The 16,300-nt window shown below is 39.4% G+C and overlaps 1 protein-coding gene across 1 annotated transcript; it reads right to left on the bottom strand.

The window, feature by feature from the left end:
* Positions 1-4,676: 4,676 nt before the first annotated feature.
* Positions 4,677-15,636, bottom strand: LOC132513922 (P antigen family member 1-like). Its single transcript, XM_060138565.1, has 9 exons — positions 15,506-15,636; positions 15,193-15,284; positions 14,543-14,651; positions 13,442-13,533; positions 12,789-12,897; positions 11,223-11,314; positions 10,577-10,685; positions 7,418-7,543; positions 4,677-4,772 (listed from the first exon to the last, which is right to left on the bottom strand). The coding sequence occupies exons 2-9, from the start codon at positions 15,274-15,276 to the stop codon at positions 4,750-4,752; spliced, it is 744 nt and encodes a 247-aa protein (XP_059994548.1). The 5' UTR covers positions 15,277-15,284; positions 15,506-15,636; the 3' UTR covers positions 4,677-4,749.
* Between the last annotated feature and the right edge of the window lie 664 nt (positions 15,637-16,300).

A 16,300-nucleotide genomic window follows, 5' to 3' on the forward strand; every position in this document is an offset into this window, starting at 1 on the left:
GCACTGGGGACTAGTGATTTGACCTTGAACAAGATACTTATCTTCTCTTATCTTCCATTACTTGACCTATAAAATGAGGATAATAGAACAGTGAGTTTTTTTTTAATAAGGGTAGTAACAGAGAGATTGAAATGTACTTACAGTGAAGCAGTACCTAGAGCACTCACATCATCCCCTGGGAGAAGCCATTCCTGACCACCTGGGTTACAGGGCTCTCCTCTGTATTCTGATCATCCCGTGGCTCTCCCCTGCCATGGCTCTCATCATAGTTGTTCTATCATTATGTTCTGGATGGTTCTCTACTCATTAACTCTGAGCTCTTTGAGAACTTATATCCTGCCTGAATCAATCATTCCTATGTCCTCAGAGCCTGCCTAGCCCAGAGCAAGGAGCTTGATTCCCGGCAGGGGCTCAGACAAGATTGTTTTTTGTCTTTGGTTTTGGGTTTGGTTTGGTTTGGCTTGGTTGATTGGGGGGTTTTGTCTGAGTGATGATGACACTAGATAATCAAGTTTAGAGGATGATGAAGTTCAGGAACCACTACTCCAAAATATGGCACCTTGACATGTTGAATACTTCCAGCTGAAGGAATTTAAGAAACGGCAAGTACAGGCAGGATTTTCTGACCTTTCTCTGAAACAGGTCATAAGACCCTCATGTGAGAGGTGCCCTCCCTCTACCCAGAGGAAAGGAGCATCCTTATCTCCAAAGACACAGGGACACTGACAAGAATCTGAACAGACAGGCCTTGATGTTTCCCCTAGTTTATTACACTCGGCTCACATTCTTTTTTATCTTATCACATTTTTCCAGGACTTCCCACTCTTCATCAAATCTAGCATAAAACGCTCAGGTTTAACCACTTCTTCGGGTCTTGTAAAACTTATATTAAACAAATTAATATGCTTTTCTCTTGTTATCTTTCTTTTGTTACAGCAGCCCCAGCCAAGAACTTCAAAGGATAGAGAAAAAAGATATTTTTCCTCCCTACACCATTATGAAACTAGCATTTGGTTATTGGAAATAATACATTATAAACAAGAGATCATAGGAAATCTCTCTTTGCAAACTTCTGTTCTCTTAGAGGGGGATGTGCAGGAAAGGGTTACCTCAGTGGGCCTGGGTTGCTCAAATCCTGCACATACCAAAGAAAAGCCTGCCTCCGGGATTGGCCCTTGGATGGCTCCTGAGAGATAACTTCTGAGCCCTTCGAATATTTTGCCTGATAAGAGTTTTTGCATGTTTGAGACCTTGGGCCATGCTGTACCAGCAGGATCAAATAAGTTTATCCTAACAATGTGATTTATGATGACTGTCTGGTTTTGCTCTGGGGAGATATGGTCTGAGTAACTGAGATCAGTCACATGAACTCTGCATGCCTATGTGACTGACTCCCCCAAAAAAAAACATGGACACCAAGGCTCAGATGACCGTCCCTGGTTGGCAACATTTCACATGTATTGTCCCACACCATTGCTGGGAGAATATACAAACATGTCCCCATGCAACTCTACTGGGAAGGGACCCCTGGGAAAGGAATCTTGCACCTGGTTTCTCCTGGACTCCATCCCATACACCTTTTCCCTTTACTGATTCTAATCTGTATCCTTTCACTGTAATAAACCAAACCATGAGTATAACAGCTTCTGAGTCCTGTGAGTCCTTCTAACAGATCATCAAGCCTGAGGGTGATCTTGGGAATCTCTGGCACAGGGAGCTTGTGCCCTTTACCCACACTCTTGCCAGAATCATCTAGTACCAGTGTACTGCCCACATTTATATTTATAATGAACCTTAGTCACTGCTGCTTTCTCAGATCAGCCTCCAGGGGCTGCATTGGCTAATTCGCTAAAGCCTTCCCATATACAAAGGGGCTAAGGAACAGACTAGGCTCTCAATAAATACTTCTTGAATAAACACAACACTGCCAATCTGGTTATTTTAGTTTTAAGTGTAAGGCATAGATGTCACTCAGCCTTATATCAACAGAACCAAGTATGTGAACCCAGTGATCAGTGGGTGTGGGAAGTCCAGTTGGCCTCTTTCATCCTCACGAGTCTCCTCTCCTTGTTTTCCTCCTGCTTTGTGGCCACCCCACTCATCACTTTTTTTCTAGGTTCCATCCCTGTGTTCCTCCTTTGCACTTCAACTGCTCTTTTGTTTATGTGTCTTCTCTGCCCCACCAGTGTAATATCCCCCATGACAAACACCATATGTATCCATATGCTACCTCACTTATTTCACCACAACAATCATTTAGTGTAAATATTTTAATCCCTATTTTGGAAATGGAGAAACACAACCAAAGGATATAGATACCTTTCCCACCATCACACAGTGCGTGTCAGAGGCAGGATTGAAACCAATGGCTATTTCATGCCATGGCCTATAAGCAGACAGAATAGGTAGGACCCAAGTCGTTTGGCCTCAGCCAATTTCCCTGCTCCCTTTCCCTCTTCTACCTACATTCTAATCCTTTCATCCAACTCTACAGCCTAGGGACTTCTCACATATTTTGTAGCAAACTGGGATACCCTACGTTTCGTCTTTTTATTTGAACCATAGATTTTCAGTCCTTTTGGGTGAGGAAATATCTTTAAACCTGTATTAAGAGGGAGAAATAATTGCATTTATTATTCCTTAAGCAGGATGGATTCTGAGCAAGGTCTTTTCTTCAGAACCTTTTTTTGGAGTGTTAAAATAAAAATGGGAGCTCAGAGATGTAGCTTGCTCTCATTGTATACAGTAATAGGGGTATAAGGCTGGAATCAGGCAGTTGGGGGCTTCTGAGTGTGATCTGTGACTGTCAGGCCAGTGGAGGATTTTGCAGAGGAAATAGAGATTTGTGGCTGCTCCCTCCCCACCTCTGAATAACTTGGAAGGATAGGGGTGTTTGCAGGGGATGTTGTGGCATTTTGCCATGAGGCCTGTGGCATAAGTTTTTTTCTCTGTCTCTCCACAAACTGTCCCCAAAAGGTTTAGTGTTCTAGTTATATTTTTCTGTAGCACTATAAGATAAGCATGTTATTATTTTTAAATGTTTGTTTTTAATATCAATGATTTCGTCTGGAATACCATCTGGGGCAACGCTTCATCTGCAGTATGTGGTCTGTGTTTCACATATTGGGAAACCCTTCCTTCAAGAGAAGAACAAAGCCTTTTAAGTCAAACAATTTTATATATTTTTTAAATTTAAATTAAATCTTATAAAAACATCACATTATAACTGAAGTCATCATATACAGCATCAGTTCTGTACTCAACACTTCAGGAGCTTTTACTCTGAGAAAAGAGCAAGGGTTTTGAACTTCGAACTCGAACCCCCAATCTGCTTTTTACTGGAGTCAGAGATTCTCAATTTTGTGAAAACTCTGACTTCCTTTTTGAGGACCTGATGAGGTCATACATGTACAGAATCTAGCACACAAAAATGGCTAAGAGTACATACTCTATAAATGTGAGTTTTTATAGTAAATCAACTATAGATTGATTTATAGATCTATAGAACTATAGAACTATAGATCTATAGATCTATAGAACTCAATAGATGAAGCTATGGTCATAACTGTACACAGCTCCAGGGTTGGTCAGCCATTCGTGACCATACAGGACAGATCAAAATCATCTAGGCAAGTTAACAGAGCCGTGACTTTTAACTTTCTGTGTACAGGAGATTGGTATCAGCATAGAAACAGGAGCAGGTAGCTTTCAGAGTGACAGCATCATTAGAGGTATCTTGCAGGGAAGATGGGCACCTCACAAAGTTTGAAGGGATGGCAACCTGGAGCTGCCCCTTCTCTCTCTACCTTTTAAGTAAAGTCCAATCTTCAAAGAGAAAGGCAATTCAGAAACAGCTGATCACAGGAAAGCCTGGCCCCACATTACTCACAGCCTTGAAGCTCTAGAGAATAGAAGAGGTTTTACATCCCAGCTCATTGTATGAAGCTAGCATAACCTTGATACCAAAGTCAAAGAGAGTACATGAAATAAAAGTATAGGCTAGTGTCACTCATGGGGACACACATAATCCTAAACAAATTATTAGGACATAGATTACTCATGACCAAACTGTTTATTTTAGGAATATAAAGTTGGCTTAAACATAGAAACTTATCCATTTAATTCAACCCATTAACATATTAATAGAGGGGAAAATCTTATGATCATCTCAATAAATGCACTTTAAGTGTTTGGTGAAATTCAACATGTAATCAACACGAATACTCTAAGCAAATTAATAATAAAATAGAATGACTTTGATAAAGTGTATCTACCAAAAGAAAAGCACAGTAAACACCATGGTGAAATATTGAAAATTTTCCATTTCTCATCAGGGAAAAACAAGGATATCCACTATCTACTATCTACTTTAAAATGAGAAAAGGAAATAAAAGCTGTAATGTTTAAAATGGCAGGAACAAAACATTATTATTCAAAGATGATATGATTATGTATGTTGAACACTGAAAAGGATCTAAAGATAAACTTTAGGACTTAATAAGCATATTTTAGCAAGGTTGCTGGGTAGAAAAAACAACACATAAAAATTAGGTCTCTATATACCAGATCAAACAAAATATAAAGTTTCCAAAAAAAGGTACAATTTTCAATAGCATCAAATACCTAGGAATAAATTTAACAGAAGACATGCAAGACTTCTTTGGACAAAACTGCAAAACTTTACTGAGAGAATTTTACAGTCACATTTCCAACACAAGAACAGCCTGCATGGTTACAGTTTGTCTTCATTTAAACCTGTGGTTGCCCTTCACCTGTAAGATAACATAACATTTGGGAATATTAGTTAGAACTTTATTCAGATGACGCTAAAGGGATACAGAGGACACTACAGTCTTAGTTTTATAAAATGGACTAAAACCAGAACCCTAAGGGTGACCCTTGGCTTATATACAGTTAAACTTCTGTAGAGACTTTGAAGGTAGACTTTCAGGCACTTCAACAATATTTGCTAAACACATCACTCTTTCTAGTGGTACAGAGAAACAAAGAGACTGTTCAAGTTCAGAACTGATTAAGCCCAATGCTTCCATTCAGAAGTAGTTTTAAGTAGAAAGCAACATTTTTTTATACTTTTAGTAAAAATCCAACCAAACAACAAATAAAAAACCTAAGAAACAAAAGTTCATTTAAATGTTTTGACTTGAAAAAAAATTCTTAATATAGGATATCTAAAACAGTAATGTCACACTTAGAATTGCTTAAATGGAAAGCAGAAAGGCTAGTATTGCATTTGTTTTGGCTCTACTGTGGAAAAGTACAAAACTTTCTATGAGCCGGTTTAGCCCTTACATAGTAGTAGGTTAACCATTTGTCCCTGTTTTCATCCATACTCCTATGAGTAGTGACTCTCTACACACCTAAAAGCATTCCAGTTTGTATAATAAATTATATGGTTACACTAGTTTTAAGTCATTACCATCAAAAGTAACATCACATTGTGAAGGAAAATAGTACCATGTCTCACAGTCCGGAAGAAAAAAAAGGACAGAAGTGGGGTGGAGAGAAAGGAAAAAAACCTGGAGAGCCAAATATCTAGATAGACAGAAAGATAATATAGTCAATATCTGTTAGTGTCTTTTTCATAATCCTTATTGTGTACACTTAGCCTTTTGTCTGTTTTCTGCAAGATTATTTAAACTAGTGGATCTTCTATTCACAAATATTTTCTAAAAGAGCAATCTCATTGATTTATTAGTTGTATTATTTTTCCTTTTCCTAATGATTCATACCTGTCTTTTATTAAGAAGCCCCTTCCTCTTCCCCTTAGATTTATTTTGTTGCCTTGTTATTATTTTCTTATATTGGATGCTCATGTAATTTTATTATCTTTTTTAACAGCCTATGTATTTAAGGCTATGATCTTCCTATGAGTACATTTTAGCCATGTTCAGTAGGTTCCTGAAAGTAGCCTGAAAACTATCTTTTAACGTAAAGAGTCTGGAATGGACCAGGAATGTAAAGTGAAAATATTTAGAAGACTAATGCAGGGTAATTTCTTCTCTAAACATCAAGTGCTTCCTTTAAATTCAGAAGCTGTGTGATTAATGGTCAGTAATTTGGAAAACACACATGTAAAACACACTTAAATTGATTACTCAGGAAGTACTTCAGTTACGGTCTTTGAAATTCAATCTTAACAATTTGATGCCTCAAGGAGCAAAATTTTCACACATTTGACATGGTTAGAGGTGATTATATCATACTATCCACATTTTATTAGGAACAGTAGCTCATTAAGACTGACAGTGGGGACAGGGAGCGTGCTCAGCACAGGTATCTTACTAACAGTCACCTTGACCATCACTGACTACATGCACTCTCTACTTGATCACCCACAGAGACCAGAGACTAGACTGTCTCTTGATATTTTATTATTCAGTCATCTGAGGCTTCATTCCGGGAAGGATTTAAAATGCAATTGTTGGGCTTCCCTGGTGGCGCAGTGGTTGAGAGTCTGCCTGCCGATGCAGGGGACACGGGTTCGTGTCCCGGTCCGGGAAAATCCCACATGCCGCGGAGCGGCTGGGCCCGTGAGCCATGGCTGCTGAGCCTGCGCGTCCAGAGCCTGTGCTCCGCAACGGGAAAGGCCACAACAGTGAGAGGCCCGCGTATCGCAAAAAAATAAAATAAAACGCAATTGTTCACATTTTTGTCAATTATACATCAATAAAACTGGAAGAAAAAATAAAATGCAATTGTTCTTTAAAAGCCAGATAATTCAGAATTCAACAGAATCCGAGGACAGGCATTCAGAACTCCAACAGAATAACAAATATCAAGCAAAGTGTTAGTTCATTTTCTTAGTAGTGATGAAACCTCAATTCAAATGTAATTTGACTCAGGTCAGGATTTGATGATTTATGATAAACAAAATCACATAAAGCAGCTTATCTTTGTATTCTATGCAACAGAACCAGAGTAAGTAAAAATGAGAATTGAAAATAATTTTTAAATATCTGATTTGAAGTCACTATTTTTATAAGAGCAAAGATGGGTTTAGAAATTAAGGGATTTGCCCAGAGTCACACAAATTATGTTGGAGCTGGTACTGGAACCTACTTCAGCACTTCAGCATATTTCATACAAACTGATGTGTGTTACAAATGCATTACACGTTTGTTAAATGCAGATCTCTATAAAAGCATCTGAAAATTATTAACTGTTGGTTAAAGGGCTTATAGTTAAAAGTAAGAAAATGCTTTCATTTTATAATTCAATATGGCTTTGACCCAATTTGTTTCTATACCTGATAGTTAAGGTCTGAACTACATTTCAAATCAGCTTTATATGTGAACTCTGCTATTAAACCAACAGTAATGTTATCTTTATATTATTAAAAATATAATATTGTGGAAAACAGACACCCTATAATTTGCATGCATAATAGATAACATACCTGCTTCTGGCTCTTTAATGGGCTCTGGATTTGGCAGTCTCTTCCTCTTGACATCAGAACCATCTCCACATCCACACCCAGTCTTTGGCTGAGCCAGTTCCTGCTGATTAGCTTCCAAGGCAGGACCTTGCAAATAAAAAGTTTATCAATTTAAGAAGTAAAACTTGATGGGGCTTCCCTGGTGGCGCAGTGGTTGAGAATCTGCCTGCTAATGCAGGGGACACGGGTTCGAGCCCTGGTCTGGGAAGATCCCACATGCCGTGGAGTGGCTGGGCCCGTGAGCCACAATTACCGAGCCTGTGCATCCGGAGCCTGTGCTCCGCAACAAAAAAGGCCGCGATAGTGAGAGGCCCGCGCACTGCGATGAAGACTGGCCCCCGCTTGCAACTAGAGAAAGCCCTCGCACAGAAACAAAGACCCAACACAGCCCAAAATAAATAAATAAATAAATAATTTTAAAAAAAAAAGAAGTAAAACTTGAGATATAAATAAGGGAATGATAATATTCACTCCTTCAGTGTTATGAAGTAAAAGCCTTAGGCTAGTGTGGTAATAAATGTGATGCATGAGAATCCCAAGAGCATTATTTCAGGAGTCTGTTACAAGAAACAGGGTTTTATTACCCTCTTCCTTTCCCAAGACTGCCCTCAGACAAATTAGGTGCTCCCTTTGTACTTATCCATATTGTACCTGTGACTGTACTTATCAGTGATTCGTTTGGGTCTCTCCGACTAAATTGTGAGCTCAAGGTTGAAACCATGTCTCCTATTAGTACTTAGCATATTACATGGCATGAGCAGACAACGATAAATGTTGAGTGGGGAAAAAAGTCTTAAAAAATACCTCAAACTGATTAACATTTTGCAAACCAACTGGTATGTCCTCTTCAAAAATGTCAAGTGTCATGAATGCCAGAAAACTAAACAGACATGACAACTAAATGCAATGCATGATCCTGGACTGAACTCTGGATAAAAAAAAATTCTATAAAGGAAGTTATTGGGACAACTGGGGAAATTTGAATATACACTGTGTATTTAATGATTGCATATTCTCATTGTCAAATTTCCTGATTCTGATAATTGTACAGTGATTAGAGCCAAGAGAATTACTTTTTCTTTGTTCTCAGGCTATACATACACTAATGTACTTAGGGTAAAGGGTCATGATAGTTGAACCTTTATCTAAATGACTCAGTAGTAATAAGAGCAAACATATCAGTAAGTGTGTATGTGTGTGTGTATACATATAGAGGGGAAGGGAAGAGGATATGAAACCAATGTGGTAAAAACTTAACAATCGGTGAATCTAGGTGAAAAGTTTATGAGTTAATTGTACTATTCTTGCAAATTTTCTGTAAATTTTATGTTTTTAGAAATATAAAGTAAAAATTAAAGAGAATACATGACAACTACATTGTACTTCAGGAAGACAAGAGTGATCTTATTTTTAATTGTGGTTTTAAAACACATAACAGTGAATTCCCTGGTGGTCCAGTAGTTAGGACTCTGTGCTTTCACTGCTGAGAGCCCAGGTTCAATCCCTGGTCAGAGAACTAAGATCCCCCAAGCCACATGGCCAAAAGAACAAAAAAATTTTTTTAAAAAGCACGTAACATAAAACTTACCATCTTAACCATTTTTAAGTGTACAGTTCAGTAAGGGGTTATTTTTGCATCATTAGCAGAAACTAGAAATGGACTTTACATATTTGTTTTCCTGTATTATGAAACCTTTATTTTAAATGGTCTAAGAATAAACCATAATAAACGTATAATTTCTGTATTTTGCTAAAGTGTACTAAAAGCAGTGAGCATCAGCTATTTACAAAGCCTGAAGTCTATACCACGTATAGGATTTCAATTACAATTAAAAGGTAATCTTCTGAAGAGTTAGCTCAGTGCATTTGCAGGCCCATGACAAATCTTATAGTTGTGACAGCCACGCTCTACTGGGGTAGCCAGAAACTTACTTCGTTAAAATAAACAAAAGTTATATTTAGGTCCAAAGGTCCTATATGTAACTTTCCATAAATAAATCCCATGTAGAACAAAGTAAAATTATTTAACTTTTAAATTTAAAAAATAACCAAAATAGGGGTTTCCTGGTGGCACAGTGGTTGGGAGTCCGCCTGCCAATGCAGGGGACATGGGTTTGTGCCCCGGTCTGGGAAGATCCCACATGCTGCGGAGCAGCTGAGCCCAGGAGCCATGGCCACTGGGCCTGCGCGTACGGAGCCTGTGCTCCGAACAAGAGAGGCCACAACAGTGAGAGGCCTGCGTAAAGCAAAAAAAAAAAAAAACAAAAAAAAAACAGTAAAATTATTTAAGAATAACAGTCAAATATACAATGAGAATAAAGGAAATGGGGTAGAAAGAAATGAAAGGGCATTGTTGCCAGTCATATTCTACAAACCTTTAACCGTGGCCTGAGTTATGTAAATGTTTTGCTTCAAAATACTATGTATATCCGGGGAAATAATGTCTGTCTCATGTTAATCTTAGAATAATTAATCTTTTGATTTTCCTAAGCATAGAAGGATTTAACCACCTTTTAAAAACCACTTTAAAACAATCATACTAAACCAGCTACCTGTATGACAGTATCCTGAACTATCCAGCTTTTATCAAACTTACCATGTAAAAATATCAATTACAGAAACAATGGCCATCATGCATGACTCATTTCTGGAGCCTCTATCCTACTACATTGAACTGGGGCAATACTGAGCTACATTACAGTACAGACATTTGAGTTTTGAGCAAAATCATTCACCTTTTTTACAGCAACACTCATGGTAGGAAGACACAAACTCTGGAGTGAAATACAGATTTTGTATTCAAAAGCCAAGTGCTCTTTGATAAACCCAATCCTTTAGCCTCAATTTTCTCATTCATAAATTGGGGAAAATTTATTATAGCGAGGGATTGCCCTAAGCTGCAAATTATACTCTCTTCACTTCTCCAGCCAATTTTCAGGCCATGTTTGAGATCCTTTTCTATTGTTTTCTTTCCTTCTCTGACCGGTATATCATAATGCATGAGACACCACATACACACACACACACACACACACACACACACACACACACACACACACACACACACACACACACACACACACACACACCAACAGGCATTCTTTTTCCCCTTCCCTTCACCTTGAACTGAAGATGCTCCTTCATCCTTTTCCTCTTGACCAAGTATAATGTCCTGACTTTTAGTTAGTGGCTTCTCTTGTTGAGGTTGCTTATCACCAGGCTGCTGGAACTATGGGTGTGTGTGTGCAAATGAAAAGTTTTGTTACTAATACGTGTCAACAATATAAATATACAAAATACAAAGATACATTTGATCATAAATAAATCTAAAGACATTTTTCAAATACTATTCAGTACACTTTTTTTTTGGAGCAGAGAAAGTTGTATTACAAGTCCATGCTAGGAGACGAGGTGGCTCATGCCCTAAAAAGCCTCGAGCTCCCAGCATACTTATTCTTAACAAAGTTACTCTTCCCACAGAGAGGCTACTCCAAGAAAATAGTTACCCACAAGGACTTTGGAAGCTATTTTAATCTATGTCAGGATGGCTGTGTGCAATCTGTTAATAAGCATGAGAAGGAAGTCATCAGTCAAATTCCCCAGGAATGTAACAGCATTCATCCAGGCAACACCAGAGTGTAATCCTCCTGGATCAATGTTCCTTATCACATGGAAGACCTTTATCACTGTATCTATATTAGTTCAACAACATTTGCACACAAATTAATTTCTACTAATAAAAATCATCAAATGTTAAAACACTTACAAACACAGGCCAAACTGCCCTGGGATATCTTTGATCATCACGTCTTTCTTTAGGTCTGTATGTTGACTTTATTCTCCGACTCATATTTCCCACTGAAAACAGAACATTGTCATTTGGAAAATGCACTTAAGAGGATAAATATATTTGAACACTTCCGTGGCCAAATGATGATGTATACTATTTTTGTAATATTGAACACATTTTCAAAATAAGTCTCAAGGTAATTTAAATGTGTGTGCTTTCCAATCACACCAAATCTGGCAACTTGCAAAAGCAATTGTTATGTCATGGCCAAGCTGACAGAAAAATCACCTTAAAACACATAGTAGGGCTTCCCTAGTGGCGCAGTGGTTGAGGGTCCGCCTGCCGATGCAGGGGATGCGGGTTTGTGCCCCGGTCCGGGAGGATCCCACGTGCTGCGGAGCAGCTGGGCCCGTGAGCCATGGCCGCTGGGCCTGCGCGTCCGGAGCCTGTGCTCCGCAGTGGGTGAGGCCATGGAGGTAAGAGGCCCACGTACCACAAAAAAAAAAAAAATAACCAAAATAACAGTAAAATTATTTATGAATAACAGTCAAATATACAATGAGAATAAAGAAAATGGGGTAGAAAGAAATGAAAGGGCATTGTTGCCAGTCATATTCTACAAACCTTTAATAGTGGCCTAAGTTATGTAAATGTTTTGCTTCAAAATACTATATATATCCAGGAGAAATAATGTCTGTCTCATGTTAGTCTTAGAATAATTAATCTTTTGATTTTCCTAACCATAGAAGGATTTAACCACCTTTTAAAAACCACTTTAGGGCTTCCCTGGTGGCGCAGTGGCTGAGAGTCCACCTGCTGATGCAGGGGACACGGATTTGTGCCCCAGTCCGAGAAGATCCCACATGCCGCGGAGCGGCTGGGCCCGTGAGCCATGGCCGCTGAGCCTGCGCGTCCGGAGCCTGTGCTCCACAACAGGAGAGGCCACAACAGTGAGAGGCCCGTGTACCGCAAAAAAAAAAAAAAAAAAAAAAAAAAACCACTTATAAAAAGTCATACTAAACCAGTTGCCTGTATGCCGGTATCCTGAACTATCCAGCTTTTATCAAACTTACCATGTAAAAATATCAATTACAGAAACAATGGCCATCATGCATGACTCATTTCTGGAGCCTCTATCCTACTACATTGAACTGGGGCAATACTGAGCTACATTACAGTACAGACATTTGAGTTTTGAGCAAAATCATTCACCATTTTTACAGCAACATTCATGGTAGGAAGACATAAACTCTGGAGTGAAATACAGATTTTGTATTCAAAAGCCAAGTGCTCTTTGATAAGCCCAATCCTTTAGCCTCAATTTTCTCATTCATAAATTGGGGAAAATTTATTATAGCGAGGGATTGCCCTAAGCTGCAAATTATACTCTCTTCACTTCTCCAGCCAATTTTCAGGCCATGTTTGAGATCCCTTTCTATTGTTTTCTTTCTTTCTCTGACCGGTATATCATAATGCATGAGACACCACATACACACACACACACACACACCCAACAGGCATTCTTCTTCCCTTTCCCTTCACCTTGAACTGAAGATGCTCCTTCATCCTTTTCCTCTTGACCAAGTATAATGTCCTGACTTTTAGTTAGTGGCTTCTCTTGTTGAGGTTGCTTATCACCAGGCTGCTGGAACTATGGGTGTGTGTGTGTGCAAATGAAAAGTTTTGTTACTAATACACGTCAACAATATAAATATACAAAATACAAAGATAACATTTGATCATAAATAAATCTAAAGACATGTTTCAAATACTATTCAGTACACTTTTTTTTTTTTGGAGCAGAGAAAGTTGTATTACAAGTCCATGCTAGGAGAACGAGGTGGCTCATGCCCTAAAAAGCCTCGAGCTCCCAGCATACTTATTCTTAACAAAGTTACTCTTCCCACAGAGAGGCTACTCCAAGAAAACAGTTACCCACAAGGACTTTGGAAGCTATTTTAATCTATGTCAGGATGGCTGTGTGCAATCTGTTAATAAGCATGAGAAGGAAGTCATCAGTCAAATTCCCCAGGAACGTAACAGCATTCATCCAGGCAACACCAGAGTGTAATCCTCCTGGATCAATGTTCCTTATCACATGGAAGACCTTTATCACTGTATCTATATTAGTTCAACAACATTTGCACACAAATTAATTTCTACTAATAAAAATCATCAAATGTTAAAACACTTACAAACACAGGCCCAACTGCCCTGGGATAGCCTTGATCATCACCTCTTTCTTTAGGTCTGTATGTTGACCTTATTCTCCGACACATATATCCCACTGAAAACAGAACACTGTCATTTGGAAAAGGCACTTAAGAGGATAATTATATTTGAACACTTCCGTGGCCAAATAATGATGTATACTATTTTTGTAATATTAAACACATTTTCAAAATAAGTCTCAAGGTAATTTAAATGTGTGTGCTTTCCAATCACACCAAATCTGGCAACTTGCAAAAGCAATTGTTTATGTCATGGCCACGCTGACAGAAAAATCACTTTAAACCACATAGTAGGGCTTCCCTAGTGGCACAGTGTTTGAGGGTCCGCCTCCCGATGCAGGGTACGCGGGTTCGTGCCCCGGTCCGGGAAGATCCCACATGCCGTGGAGCGGCTGGGCTCGTGAGCCATGGCCGCTGAGCCTGCACGTCCGGAGCCTGTGCTCCACAACAGGAGAGGCCACAACAGTGAGAGGCCCGTGTACCGCAAAAAAAAAAAAAAAAAAAACACTTATAAAAAATCATACTAAACCAGCTACTTGTATGCCAGTCTCCTGAACTATCCAGCTTTTATCAAACTTACCATGTAAAAATATCAATTACAGAAACAATGGCCATCATGCATGACTCATTTCTGGAGCCTCTATCCTACTACATTGAACTGGGGCAATACTGAGCTACATTACAGTACAGACATTTGAGTTTTGAGCAAAATCATTCACCTTTTTTACAGCAACACTCATGGTAGGAAGACACAAACTCTGGAGTGAAATACAGATTTTGTATTCAAAAGCCAAGTGCTCTTTGATAAGCCCAATCCTTTAGCCTCAATTTTCTCATTCATAAATTGGGGAAAATTTATTATAGCGAGGGATTGCCCTAAGCTGCAAATTATACTCTCTTCACTTCTCCAGCCAATTTTCAGGCCATGTTTGAGATCCCTTTCTATTGTTTTCTTTCCTTCTCTGACCGGTATATCATAATGCATGAGACACCACATACACACACACACACACACACACACACACACACACACCCAACAAGCATTCTTCTTCCCTTTCCCTTCACCTTGAAGTGAAGATGCTCCTTCATCCTTTTTCTCTTGACCAAGTATAATGTCCTGACTTTTAGTTAGTGGCTTCTCTTGTTGAGGTTGCTTATCACCAGGCTGCTGGAACTATGGGTGTGTGTGTGTGCAAATGAAAAGTTTTGTTACTAATACACGTCAACAATATAAATATACAAAATACAAAGATACATTTGATCATAAATAAATCTAAAGACATTTTTCAAATACTATTCAGTACACTTTTTTTTTTTGGAGCAGAGAAAGTTGTATTACAAGTCCATGCTAGGAGACGAGGTGGCTCATGCCCTAAAAGGCCTCGAGCTCCCAGCATACTTATTCTTAACAAAGTTACTCTTCCCACAGAGAGGCTACTCCAAGAAAACTGTTACCCACAAGGACTTTGGAAGCTATTTTAATCTATGTCAGGATGGCTGTGTGCAATCTGTTAATAAGCATGAGAAGGAAGTCATCAGTCAAATTCCCCAGGAACGTAACAGCATTCATCCAGGCAACACCAGAGTGTAATCCTCCTGGATCAATGTTCCTTATCACATGGAAGACCTTTATCACTGTATCTATATTAGTTCAACAACATTTGCACACAAATTAATTTCTACTAGTAAAAATCATCAAATGTTAAAACACTTACATATACAGGCCCAACTGCCCTGGGATAGCCTTGATCATCACGTCTTTCTTTAGGTCTGTATGTTGACTTTATTCTCCGACTCATATTTCCCACTGAAAACAGAACATTGTCATTTGGAAAATGCACTTAAGAGAATAATTATATTTGAACACTTCTGTGGCCAAATGATGATGTATACTATTTTTGTAATATTGAACACATTTTCAAAATAAGTCTCAAGGTAATTTAAATGTGTGTGCTTTCCAATCACACCAAATCTGGCAACTTGCAAAAGCAATTGTTTATGTCATGGCCAAGCTGACAGAAAAATCACCTTAAAACACATGGTAGGGCTTCCCTTGTGGCGCAGTGGTTGAGGGTCCACCTGCTGATGCAGGGGACGCGGGTTCGTGCCCCGGTCCGGGAGGATCCCACCTGCCGTGGAGCGGCTGGGCCCGTGAGCCATGGCCGCTGGGCCTGCGCGTCCGGGGCCTGTGCTCCGCAGAGGGAGACACCACGGCAGTGAGAGGCCCACGTACAGCAAAAAAAAAAAAAAAAAAAAAAACATAGTAAAAGACAAGAACACATTTCTGATGAGTTTTGGATTCACAACTTCATACACCATTATGGAGACATTTAGTAAAATACTACTGGAAATTTAAAACTTTAGGGACTATTGCTTTCGTCACACTCTTGTTTACCAAGCCCTTGCCCCCACCCTAATTAAATTCCTTTGGAACACAAAGCCACACTCACTCGTTCGCATATTGCCTATGGCTATTTTTGCATTTGCAGAGTTGAGCGGCTGCAGTAAAGACTCCTATGAGGCACTCTCCTTCCTTGGCACCCTGTTCGGGGCACTACAAATCTCAGGATGCCGTTACAACCCCACATTGGTCTAGTGTCTAGACCTTTCCTTTACCTCCCGCCCCGCCCCCATGCCCCGGGCCCCACTGCTGACTCCGGATTCTGTGCTCTGTCTGCAGTTCCAGGGCCTCCAGGACCCAGATACTGCAAATAACGCCGCCATGACTCGCTCTACCTTCATCTGACCTCCCTAACCTCCACCGCCCACCGCCCTCCCTTTCCAGCCACCAGGACGAGAGCTATGGTGGCCATGACACCTGTG

This window comes from Lagenorhynchus albirostris, chromosome X (assembly GCF_949774975.1).
Source record: "Lagenorhynchus albirostris chromosome X, mLagAlb1.1, whole genome shotgun sequence".
NCBI lineage: Eukaryota > Metazoa > Chordata > Mammalia > Artiodactyla > Delphinidae > Lagenorhynchus > Lagenorhynchus albirostris.

Coding starts and splice junctions, on each gene's coding strand:
- LOC132513922 (XM_060138565.1), bottom strand. CDS start 15,276: ATGAGTCGGAGAATAAAGTCAACATACAGACCTAAAGAAAGACGTGAT. Junction 11,315..12,788: donor AGGAGCATCTTCAGTTCAAG/GTGAAGGGAAAG, acceptor TTCTGTTTTCAG/TGGGAAATATGAGTCGGAGA. Junction 4,773..7,417: donor CATTAAAGAGCCAGAAGCAG/GTATGTTATCTA, acceptor GTTATCTTACAG/GTGAAGGGCAACCACAGGTT.